Here is a 12,069-nt window from a genome sequence, read left to right as displayed (position 1 = left end):
TTTTCGCTTTACCAGCTCAAGCAGCCTGCTGCCATGGGCAGTATCTTAAACGCACCTTACAAACCATTCTTTCTTGACAGCTTTCAAATTTTGCAATTCCCAACCAACTTTAATGTAATGATACTCTATGTTTGTATCATGAAGTGAGACTTTGTTATAATTTTATATTAAATGATTTCAGAATCACGTCACTCAAATTCACATTAAAAATAACTAAAATTATATATAATAACATTTCAAAAGACATCAAACCAGTCATCATGGAGAAAAACCCAGACCTTGGTCTATCTTTGTGCTTGATTTATAGTTTAGCACATTTTTTTATTTCTAATCACATGTGTTAAGTGGGAGGAAGCGCCATCATCTTTTTGAGGCCTAGCCCTTGCCAGGTCTTCACCCTCCCAGTAGAAATGCAAATAATTTCAGGACCTCTCCCAGTGGAGATGACAAGGGACTAAGGTGACTGGCACCTAGACAAATGTGCCCAAGATGCCACCTCACTCTTTTCACTGACCTGACATCTCCTTTCCCAGGTAACTTTCAAATACTGACTCTCTTTTTTTTAAGAATTATAAATATCCAAGGCAAATGGGGATCAGCTGGGGTTGTGTCTCCCGTCACAGGCTTGAAGAGAAACAGGCCCACTGGGGATGGAAGGATGGCATCGCACGTCTGGTTGGCCATAGAACCAGGATGCCATGGCGTTCTCTGACCCTCCTACAGCTTCCCACTGCCTCACGTCCCCAGCCTGCCTGCTGCACACCATGGCCTTGCCACAAATTCATGGCTTCAAGATTCCTTTAGACTTAGGAGAAAAGATAGTGCCATTGGGAATGGGCGGCTTTCTTTCTCCCCTTGACTGTTTCTCTTCTTTTTTTAACATCTTATTTTTTATTTTTATTTTTGGAGAGTGGGAGAGGGACAGAGAGAGAGGGAGAGAGAGAATCCCAAGCAGGCTCCACAAAGGGCCTGATCCCACAACCCTGAGATCATGACCTGAGCTGAAATCACAAGTCAGACACTCAACAAACTAAGCCACCCAGGCGCCCCTGTTTCTCCTCTCGAGCCTATTTACTGACCCATTAGGCTTCAGCCTGGACAGGCACTGATACAAAACCCTCAGTTTCCTGGGGCAGAGTCTTATATTTAGGTCTTTGGTCACTGTCCCTTCAGTGATGTCACAGAACCGCCTTCATCATGAGGTTTACCAACAGAGCCTGGAGGAATCTGGGGTACCAAAAACTGTATCCTCTGGAAATCCCAGCTTTATGAGTCTTTGGACCCAATTTGGAGAGTAACATCCCCCATCTGAACCTACTCTTCCATTACACAGGGCCAGCCAACATTGTGTCCACATCTTTGCAGGCATTTCTCAGACTCAGATCCCCTGAGGAGGACAAGTCCTATCCCCAGACTAGAAGGCCATGCTCTGGCTGGCTCCCATGCCTGACCAGCCTTCTGACAATATCCATCACTGACCACCATGCTCCAGCCCCACAGGCCTGGTCTTCTGTTCCTGGAATTTATCTTGCTCTGCCAGCCACAGGGCATTTGTACATGCTGTTTCCTGTGCCTGGAATGGTCTCATCTCTGCCCCATCTGAAGTTACCTCCCACTCACTCCTCTGATCTCATTCCCCAGGAAGCCTGTCCTGACCCCCATGCAGTCTGCGAGAACCCCCTCAGCTTTTTCTTATGAGCTCTCACCACAATGTGTAGCCAGGGGTCACACTGGAAGTTCCTTGAGGACAGGAGGGGTCCATGCACTGCTCACCACTGCATCCTTTACACTCAGTACAAGGCCGAACAGACACATTACATAGTAGGTGCTCAGTAATTATCACTGAATGCATGAATATATGCTGAGGGGTTGGCAACATCAGCAGTTTGTCCCTTTTCCTTATGCAAAGAGCAGGATTCCCAATGAAGGAGATAGTCAAAGGGAGAGGTGCCAGCCTTGAACTGTCTTCCTAACTCCCGACTTCTCATCAAACTCCCCCAGAGGCCCTTCTGAATCCCACCCCCCAAAACATTTGTGCTTTGGAAGCACTCCTGAAGACACCCATGTTTGAATGGAGTCCTCAAGCCTTCAGAGAAGTTTTGAGATCGCTTGCCTGTAACAGGTTCCAATCCTGCTTTGCAGGTCACCAGGGACTCAAATAAACTTGAAAAGCTAGGGGATCCTTTTGTCTAAAAAAGATGTCTTCAGCCATGCTCTTTTCTTTATCCATGAGGAGAGAGAAAGCACACACAGCTCCACCCCCTTATTGGTTACAATCCTGATTAATATATGTAATTTCCTGGAAACAAGCACGAACATCTCCAGAAAAATCTACCAGTCCCCCACTTAGTACACTCAAGCTACAAAACAACGAAAAAGGTACTTAGGGATAAGGCACTTTCTGATCAGTTAAGGGAAAGCCTTCCTTGGCCGGAAATGTTCCAGAGGCTGCCAGACAGAACCATGGAGATAGTCATTACTCAGCTGCCCCAGTGAGCCAAGCGGCCCTCCATCATGGTATTTTCCTCGACTCCTCACCCCACCCCCATCTCCAGATCACTCCACACTCCTCCCCCCTCAAGCTGTGGGAGCATTCTCAGGGGCCTCCTTCTCATCTGGGTTCACTGGCCACCTGCAAATCTCGTCCTGGACTTCAGGAGCCCCCAGCTGTTTTTCAGAGTTGGCTAAACATGAACTTAAGTACACTGCTGGGCTATATAAATATTGTGCTCCACAGAATGGTATAAAGCAGATATTTTTAGGAGGTCACAGATGTTTCTTGTGATTAGCCAAGTCACAATTCTGGAAGAACTTTTTTTCCACAAAGCAAAGTTAAAAAGGATCTTCAGCAGCAGCTTGTGGGTACTCCATGAGGTAGGCCAGTGCAGGCACTGGGCAGAGTTCTTTCCAGCTAGAAGAGTTTCCCTTCAAAACCCAGCAAGTGGGGTCCAAAGTCCATGACCATGGAGCAGGTCAGACAACAAGTAAATCCCATGCCCAACCCCAACATGAGCTATTTCTCTACCTCTGGACTTGCCCCGTCTCTCAATTCATGCCACAAACATTCATGAAGCACCTACTTATGCAAGATGCTATGCCACGGCTGTCTTTGCAAACTCAGATAACTAAGCGACAGAGAGGGACTTCTGGTCACATGTACCTACAAGAAGGCTCACAGCAGCACTATTCAAAATAGCCCTGGAATCAACTGGAAACAATCTGAATACAATGAAACACCACTCAACTGTGAAATGAACAACCGTAACTACACTGGACAGTATGCGTGAGTCTCAGACACAGAATGCTGGGTGGAAGAAGCCATTTATATATATACAAAAACAGGCAATACTAAAATCTACGATGTTAGAAGTCAAAATAGTGGGTACCCTCAAGGAGGAAGTAAGTAGGAGGCAGCATGAGAGGGGGGTACTGATCTGTCTTATTTCCCAAGCCAGGTGCTGGTTATGGGGGTTTATTCCATTTAGGAACGTCTGTTGAGCTGCACACCTAGGATTTGCAAGCTTTTCTCTACAAAAAGTGTATTTAAAAAAGTAAATGAATAGAAGCAATGTGCCCAAGGTGCCACAGCTAGGAAGTGGCAAGGGCAAGACCCAGCCCCAGGCAGTCTCATCCTAGAGTCCAAGCTCTTACCCCCAACAAGTTAGAGTCCTGCTAGGGTGGCCAAACTCAGCACCTACTACGGTCCATTTTTGGGTCTCACTATCACTGTATACTCCAATTGATTTCCACCTGCCTGAAAGCTTTCTTAGGTGCCTGGAGCTCACTCTGCCTGGGAGCCAACAGCCCCTGGTCCAGGAGCAGCTATCCTCCAAAGGCTGATGGGAGTTGGTTTAAAAATTCCACAGCCTTTCCTTGGTGAGATGATTCTCTCTAAAGTGTATCTCCTTGAACATCCCCATGGGTTCAATTACAAACAGGAATCTCCTGCCTTCCTGTCCAGTCTCATAGTCCCCACTCCCTGACAGTTGTTTCCCAGGACTGCCTTCCAGGTAAGCTGCTGTCAGTCAAATCTTTGCCCTGTGGTCTGTTTCCAGGGCATCAAATTCAGGCAGCCCCTTCTCAGAGAGACCTTCCTTGACCACCCAGCTCCCCGTAGCTACATTACCACTTTTCTCCTTTTCAGTTATACAGTCAACCCTTCAACAACATGAGGGTTAGGGGCACTGACCCCCCCGCCATGTAGTAAAAAATCTACGTATAACTCTGACCCCCCTCAAAACTTAACTACTAATAGCCTACTGCTGACTGAAAGCCTTCCCAATAACATAAACAGTTGATTAACACATATTTTGTAGGTTATATGTATTATATCCTGTATTCTTACAATGAAATAGAGAAAAGAAAATGTTATTAAGAAAATCATAAGGAAAAGAAAATATATTCAAAGTACAGTACTGCATTTATCAAAAAAAAAAAAATCTACATGTAAGTGGACCTGTGTCCACTGTGGGACAACTGTGCTCACCTTCTGAAATCATTTCGCTTGGTTATTTGTTTACTGTTTGTTTCCCCACCACCCACATATGGCCCCCAACCAACAATTCGTCCAACAATGAAAGCCTAGGAGAAGAGGAACCTCTGCTTGCTCGGCACTTGTCCCCTAGCACCTAGAACCAACAGTGATTTCCAGAGTATTTAGTAACAAGTATGGTAAAGAAGAAACCCATCATAATGGGGTCTGACCAAAGGGAACGAATCCTGGTCTCATAAATCACTGGTGTAATACCAACATAATATCATTAGTGTCTAACAAATGATAAGTGCTCAGCAAATATTTATTAGATTACTGAATTAATCAGCCTATGAACAAATGAAATCTGGCAGCTCACTGCTAAAAATCCAAAATCTGCCCTAACTTAAACTCTCCAGAGAGTTTAAGAGTTTTGCTCCTACTGCAAAACAGTAGGAGCCCTAACAGTTGCCACAGGTTCCAGAACCTCAGGCTGGACTATACCCCAGCATGGGTAATCAGAGAAACCTCCATGGGGGCCATGGGGGCCATGAGTCTTTTGCCTCATCCCTTCCAGGCCCAAAGTAGGCTAAGTCTTTTCTGAGCTGAAGGAGGTGGATCCCCAAGGAAGCTCTTTTAGCCCAAGCCCTGACCTAACTCCTTTCTCCAGCCAAACCTCAGCATACTTTAGCCTCTCTAAACCCAAGATTCCTGCCCTGAGGATTGTTTCCCAATGAAGAGGGGTCCACTTTGCAACCTTCGCCAGGAAAGCTGCCTATTGTCAGGTTTTCCCTAAAGAACACAAGGAAATGTGAGACAAGTTTCAGTTGGGTAAATCAAGTGGAACCTTTAACGCTTCAGGAGGGCACTCTTTGAAGAAGGGATCTATGTGTAACCGTTTAGAATAAGTTAAAATGCAGGATGGAGGGGGTCACCTGGGTGGCTCAGTTGGTTGAGCATTGACTTCAGCTCCAGTCATGATCTCACGGTTCGTGAGTTCAAGCCCCAACATAGGGCTCATGGCTGTTAGCACAGAGCCCACTTCAGATCCTCTGTCCCCCTCTCTCTGCCCCTCCTCCACTTGCACTCTCTCAAAAATAAATAAAACATTTTTTAAATTTTTTTTTTCAACGTTTATTCATTTTTGGGACAGAGAGAGACAGAGCACGAACGGGGGAGGGGCAGAGAGAGAAGGAGACACAGAATCGGAAACAGGCTCCAGGCTCTGAGCCATCAGCCCAGAGCCTGACGCGGGGCTCGAACCCACAGACCGCGAGATCGTGACCTGGCTGAAGTCGGACGCCCAACCGACTGCGCCACCCAGGCAATAAAACATTTTTTAAAATGCAAGGTGGAGAACAGTCTCTGTGGTCAGCTATTGTTCCTGTAAAAACAAAAAAGTGGAAATTGGCACATGTACATTAGGGTGATTTGTACCTATCTGGGAGAGCACACAAGAAACTGGTAACTCTGGGTGCCTCTTGGCATAAAAAAAAAAAAAAAAAGGAGTCAGGGAAAGTATGAAGAAGCAAATTTTCTTCACATATTCTTTTGCACTATTTGAATTCTTTTTCCATGTGTGTAGTTTTCAAAAAAAAAAAATTAAGGAGTTTGTTCATTCTACAAACATTTAGGGAATGTACAGTGGGCACCAGGCATTGAAAGGATGAGACAAAGTGAAACCAGGCCCTGAGTGGTCCCTACCCTCAGCAGTATACCAGCACAGGGAGGTGTGCAGGCCAGCCACATCTCCCATCATCCACGCTGAGACCCTTCTGAAGGAGGCAGTGCCACAAACCGAACATCAAGCCAGAAATGTAAAATTAAACTGTGCTGAGCAACCCAAGGTGTCTGGATGGCCCAGACAGAAGGTCAGGCACCCACAGTACGTGGGCTGGAAAGAAGAGGGTCAGAAGCACTGCGGGAGAGGAAGCTGACAGTGGAGTTGGGGCAGCTTCCTGGAGGAAGGGTGGGTAGGGTTTAGATGGTAGATTTGGAGGGGTGGGGGGAGGTGAGCAGAATATGGCCCCAGGATGATTCTATGCCCTAGTCCCCAGGACTGTGGATGTGATGGCATGTCATGCCCATGAATATACTGCCTGTCAGCTCAAGCTGCCATAACAAAAGTACTGTGGACTGGGTGTTTTTAACAACAGATAACAGATACTTATTCCTCCAGTCCTGGGGGCTGGAAGTCTGAGATCAGGCACTAGCATGGTCAGGGGCAGGTGAACTCTCTCCTCCTGGCTTGTAGGTGACATCTTCTTGCTATATCCTCACATGGTAGAAAAGAGGGAGCTCAGATAAACTTGGGGGAAGGAGGCATAATCATTCAGTTCGTAGCATCACCTTACATGGCAAAAGGGAATCCATAGATGTAATTAAGGTGACTCATCAGTTGACACGAAAATAGGGAGATTATCCTGGATTTCTGGGTAGGCCCAACACAATCCCTCAAGTCCTTTAAAAGGAGGCAGAAGATGAAGGCAGAAGAGGTCAGAGAGGTATGGAGCCTAAGAAGGACCTCCCACACCACCATTGGCTTTGCAGATGGAGGAGCCATGTGACCAGGAATGTGGGGGACCTTCAGGAGCTGACAGAGCATCCTTGACTCACAATCAGCAGGGAAACACTGGCCTCAGTCCTACAACCACAAGGAACTGAATAAGGCCACACCCAGATGAGCTTGGAGCAGATTCTCCCCCCAAACCCCAGATGAGATCCCAGCCTGGCCAGCATCTTGACTTTAGCCCTTGTTAGATGACACCAGAGCAGAGAACACAGCTGAGCCCACCCACACTTCTGGCCCAGAGAGACTGTGAGATAACAGATGGGCACTGTTTTAAGCTGCTAAATTATGGTAATCTGTCACACAGCAATAGAAAACTAATGCCAGGTATTTCCATTAGGGGGAAGAGTAAGACCATGTATTGTGGGGAGGTGCAGTCATGAAGGCAAACACCTCCAGGGGCCCCAGCAAAGCAGGCCCAGCTGGAGGAAATGACAGCCCAGGCTCAAGGGCAGAGGGCCACCAAAATTCATCTTGGGAGTCAAGAAGACAGTGTGGAGGGTGGGGCCCAGGCCTGTCCGGAGAGTCCACCCCATTCTCTGTTTCCTGAGCTGTTGTCTGGCAGGAGTTCAGGCTCAGTGTGACCAAATAATCCAAATTTTCAAGAGAATACAGAAATCTAATTTTTATATAAAATATCTTCATTCAATCTTTAAAAACACTGTACTAACCACACTTGTGCAGACCAAGCAACATACAGATGTGTGTTCTGAGCTAGATGTGACTTTCTGGGGCATCAACTGAGTGTAGGTGAAAAGGCAGAAAGAAAGTCTCCCAATATGTACTTTCTTGGGAAGCAGCAGGAAGCCAGGGAAAGTTCCCTCTTCCCTCTCATCCAGAAATAATGGAACTCACTTACATAAGCATGGAAAACCCACCTGGGCCAGTGACTACACTGAGCATGACCTACTGGAGCTACCCAACAACCTGATGTCATAAGACTTAGTGGCCTCATTTCTAGATGAGGCAGCTGAGGTACAGGGTGGTTCAGTAATTCACTGTTATTACTTGGATGTGAAGTGGTAACCCAGAACCCAAAACCACGTTTCTCATTCTAAAATCTGAGTTGCTCCAGCTATTCCACATGGCATCCCAGCACTGTGCGATTTGAAAAGGGGTTTGCTGTTGTGTTTCCCAAGGTATGGATTCTTCTCTCAGGTGTGAACCAGATCACTCTTCTTATTCAAGGCTTTGGCTCTTCCAACTCCACCTAGTACCATGGTGGCTGCCCATCCCCCACAGAGCCTTCCTTACCTACCCCCAATACGCCACATCCCAGCCTTTCAGATGGATTCCATTCCCACTGCTCACCTGTAGCTCAGCCTTTCTGCTTCTCACTTCCAAATCCCTGAGAAAGGGATCTTATTGGCTTGGGACACATTTTGTCCCAAGCCATAATGGGTCGTAAGTCACTGTCCAGTCTATGTGATGAGCCTCCCTTTGGTCAGATGGCAGCCTAGACATGACCCTCTGCAACTCTTCCCTGCCTCTCACCCCTCTCCCCCTCCTACCTCATCTCTGAGCAACCCCATCTCAAGGCTAGCCACCAGAGGCTAGGACCAACTCAGAGTGTGAACAGAACCAACTCAGGGAATGAGCTTGAGCAAGCCATATCTGAACACAGCATCCCAAACACCTGCCTGGCTATGCCTGACAACTCCTAAATATGGCTGTAATGGAGGTGCTTGGACCAGGCAAGCTGAGTAGTTACAACAGCACTCAAAATCAGTCAGAAGCCTCTGAGATGCCCACTGCTCCCTTAGGCAGGGGCATTGGCAGGATCCCCACACACATCATCTACCTAATGATGAGGTGAGGAAAGAGACCAGGGAGTGCTCCACATCCCCACTCATAAACCCTGAACAGTCCCTTACCACGGAGCTGAACATGGACTAAACAAAGGGCCTCTTTGTTTCCCACTGAGAGAATGAGATTTTGTTAGCAACAAGCCCTCACTCTGCCTGTTTCTGACAAGGGGAACTTAGGAAGTCCTCTACAGAACCACCAAAATCAGTAATGGCTTGGAAAGGAAGGCACATGATGAGGTCAGAGGACTTGTGCTGAGAGAAAGGCAGAGCTTTAAATACTCTTTATAAAGCCTTCACTTTGGATAAGGATGGCAGGTTGTCCAGTGTTGCTGAGTTTATACTGACACAAAATAAACTGCCTATGTGTATACAAAGTATACAATTTGATGTTTTACCTATATATGTACCTCTGAAACCATCATCACAATCTAGATAATGTACCTATCCATCATCCCCATGTTTCCTCATAGCCATTTACAATCGCCCCTCCCAAACCCCCCTGCTCCCCATCCCTGTCTCTTGGCAACCACTGATCTTCTGTCCTCACAGTTTGCATTTTCTAATATGTTACATAAATAGAACCACATAGCCCATACTTGGTTTTCTCTGGTTTCTTCTACTCAGCATATTCTGACATTCATCCATGTTGTTGTACATCCAAGTAGTATTCCAGGGTACAACATAGCACAATTTGTTCATCCATTCACCTATTGATGGACTTTTGGCTTATTTACAGTCTGGGACTATTGCAAATGCAGTTGCTGTGAACGCTCAAGTACACATTTTTGTGCCTGCACACATGCTTTCTTTCCTCCTGGGAAAATACCGAAGAACAGAATAGCTGGATCATTTGGTAGGCATGTGTTTGAGCACGGCTGTTTTAAGGACCCTTTCGTGTGGGTTTCACAGTATAAAGGTATGCATGGTAAAGGTATACACAGATCACATGGGAATAAATGTCACCCATAGAGGTCACATCAGGCGGCAGCTGGCTCATTCCAGTCCTCCCAATGTATGGACAGGGCTCCCAGAGGGAAAATCTCCCAGGATGACCTTTGGTTTTGTAAAATGCTCAGTGCACAAGCTCCTGACACTTCAGAAATGGCCCGTGGGTGTGGGGAGATTCTAAGAGATCCTTTAAATAATGGCAACATCTCAATGGTCTAGAACATAATGGTTTTGGTCAGTCCTGAAAGCTGCAGCATGAACTAAGGCAAAGGTTCTCCAGCGGTGGTCCCATCAGCATCACCTGGGAACCTGTTAGAAATGAACATTCTCCCCAGCCCAGACCTATGGCATTGAAACCCTGAGATGGACCCCAGCAGGCTGTCACCAGTCTTGCAAGTGGTGTGATATGGGCTCTAGTTTAAGATCCAGTAGCCTAGAACATCTTCCAAGCCCTTGGATTCTCTTGGAATTAAATGCATCCGAGGTCATGATACACCAAGACCTCTAGACCTTGCTCCACCCACACAGCTATGGAGTCCACCCTCCCAGAGCTCTGCAAACTTAAAATTTCCTCCAAGAACCAAGTTACCAACTGGCATGCAAACCTACACAGTGATAGTTGGCACTTCTTTCCCCAAAGCATAAACAAACAAACAAACTTCTCAGGAACTCAATCGTGAAAGCATCTAAATCCAACTGTCAAAACCACCCATTTTTCTGTATGGCTTTCACCCTAGCACATTATAGCATACATGAGTCTAAAAAAAGAAAAAGACAAAGATTTTAGGTGATGTACTCCAACACTCTTTACTGCTCTAGAACCCTCACTAAAAATGAACACATCAGCATGAAAATTAATCAAACTTGAATAGGAAGCATTTGAGTAAAAATAATGGATATTTTTGCTTTAATCTTCAGTTCAAGCATGATTTCCGCTCAACATAATCGGAGAGAAGTTCTGATCATTTCCTTGTTATTTTACATGCTTAAAATTTAGCCCAGTCTTTGAAAACCCTCTCCAGCTTCTGACCAAGCAGAACTTTGCCACTCACTTTGAACTTGCCAGCAAGGAAAGCCTTCTGAGGGTTCATTTTGCCCAAAACCAACTCCATAAAGATGGGTTCTGGGATTGTGAAGATAGTGTCTGCTGGGAGCCTGGCAGGTCCTAGATACATGTCCCCAGAACCATTCTTCAGATCGATGGTCCACTGCAGAATGGTCTTCCCATCTTTGGTGATGTCCAGCTGAAAGATGGCATTGACTTTCTTTACCAGTTGGGCCCCCTCTTCTCTGATGTGATGGCTAATGTCTTCAAACACAGGAAAGCTCTGGAATTCTGACAGCTCTAGAGCGTGTGACATGGCAGGTTCCTGAGCTGCACCCAGTTCTTTGAGCTGGGCTGCCTGAGGTCCATCCCCTGCTTTGATTTTGGGTTGATGGTCAATTCTCTTCCACATCTTACTGTGCTGCTCCTCTTGACCTTGCTGTCTGGTTTGTGAGCAGCTGTGGCCAGATTAATATCTATAAGTCAGATTGTGACATCAAAGGTAAGGCCCAAGCAAGGAATGAGGCCGGTGTGTGTGCTGCAGTCTTATTGGTCAAACAGATACTAAAATGTGACCTGGGGTGAAGTCTCAGATAGGTAATTGTGAGGCATATCCACACCACCACTCCCTCAAACCAGTCAGGGCTGTTAGTCTCACAAGTCTGGAAAGTTCTGGACCCCATGTTAGGAATAAGAGAAAGGGACCCCAGAAGGTTTTTCGGTGATGTGAGCTCTGTCTTTCCAATGCAGGCATCTCTGGTAGCAATCTTAACTCAGAGAGCAGTTATTTTGATTCCTTCAAAAGTGGATAATCCTTAATGCACAGATCCTGATGTTGGATTTGGCATTACCTGGCTGCTGACGGAAGGGGAAATGCTTTTAGAGAAAAATCGCTGGTTAGAGAAAGAATCAGCACCAGGACTTGCATCAGAAAGTTTCATAGGCACAGTGAGAGGGGGGGAGAAAGGAATATCCCTAAGATCAATAGAAGATGCTGCTGACCTCACACGATAATTGCATGTAATAATACAGCCCTTACTGTGTGAAGGCACTGTTGTAGGCATGGCACATGTACTAACATTTTTAATCTTCATTACAACCCTCTGAGATAGGTACTATATTTATTCCCATTTTATAGATGGGGAAACTGAGGCAAGGAATGAAATGACTTGTCCAAAGTCAGACAACTAGTTAGTAGGGTAGCCAGGTTTAAACAGAGGTAGAATGA

General features: G+C 46.1%; 1 protein-coding gene across 1 annotated transcript; it reads right to left on the bottom strand.

The window, feature by feature from the left end:
* Positions 1–10,782: 10,782 nt before the first annotated feature.
* On the bottom strand, positions 10,783–11,253 carry SCP2D1 (SCP2 sterol binding domain containing 1). The gene has a single exon (XM_030309010.1). The coding sequence runs from the start codon at positions 11,251–11,253 to the stop codon at positions 10,783–10,785; it is 471 nt and encodes a 156-aa protein (XP_030164870.1).
* Positions 11,254–12,069: the final 816 nt, after the last annotated feature.

This window comes from Lynx canadensis, chromosome A3, assembly GCF_007474595.2.
Source record: "Lynx canadensis isolate LIC74 chromosome A3, mLynCan4.pri.v2, whole genome shotgun sequence".
NCBI lineage: Eukaryota > Metazoa > Chordata > Mammalia > Carnivora > Felidae > Lynx > Lynx canadensis.
The sequence above is the reverse complement of the archived record's forward strand: the minus strand, read 5'-3'. Positions and strand labels throughout refer to the sequence as shown.